The sequence below is a fragment of the Trichinella spiralis genome, assembly GCF_000181795.1.
Source record: "Trichinella spiralis strain ISS 195 chromosome Unknown Scfld2441, whole genome shotgun sequence".
Lineage (NCBI taxonomy): Eukaryota > Metazoa > Nematoda > Enoplea > Trichinellida > Trichinellidae > Trichinella > Trichinella spiralis.
In genome coordinates, this window is record NW_003529380.1 from 446 (window position 1) to 1,246 (window position 801).

General features: G+C 46.4%; 1 protein-coding gene across 1 annotated transcript; it reads left to right on the forward strand.

Moving 5' to 3' along the window:
- Positions 1-448: 448 nt before the first annotated feature.
- Positions 449-784, forward strand: Tsp_12933 (conserved hypothetical protein). The gene has a single exon (XM_003368457.1). The coding sequence runs from the start codon at positions 449-451 to the stop codon at positions 782-784; it is 336 nt and encodes a 111-aa protein (XP_003368505.1).
- Positions 785-801: the final 17 nt, after the last annotated feature.

The window sequence follows — 801 nt, forward strand, 5'->3', positions numbered from 1 at the left end:
CACACTACCGTTTAAAGCTCATCAGCGATATAATAATTCAACAATTCCATTAAATCTACGGCGCAGGTGCTGCCATCCAGTTTCTGAAGGAATTCCATTTCTCTGGAACTGCACCTACTCCAATACGGTCTTTCTTTAACAGTCTGATGGAGTATCTTTATCATCGAGATGTACTCGCTCCGCCAGTGTTTCCAAATAATGACGACAGCGTTCGTCTGGTGATTCCACCGACGCATAATTCGTTTCATGCCGGTGCATCTCTCTCTGCCACTTCGTCCATAATTGACGACAAGCTGCGCCGAAGAAAGAAATGGACCGTAGATTGCGCGAGGATGTCATGAGTCCCACAGGAGATAACCGTAAGCGGACAGTCGTTGATTCGGGCATCCACTTCACACAGTACCGTTTAAAGCGCATCAGCGATATAATAATTCAACAATTTCACTAAATGTACGGTGCAGATACTGCCATCCAGTTCCTGAAGGAATTCCATTTCTCTGGAACTGCAACTACTCCAATACGGTCTTTCTTTAACAGTCTGATAGAGTATCTTTATCATCGAGATGTACTCGCTCCGCCAGTGTTTTCAAATAATGACGACAGCGTTCCTCTGGTGATTCCACCGACGCATAATTCGTTTCATGCCGGTGCTTCTCTCTCTGCCCATTTCGTCCATAATTTGACGACAAGCTCCCCCCGAAAAAACGAAATGGAACCGGAAAATTGCGCGAGGTTTGTCATGGAGTCCCACCGGGAGATAAACCGTAAACCGCACCGTCCTTGATTCCGGGCATCCCACTT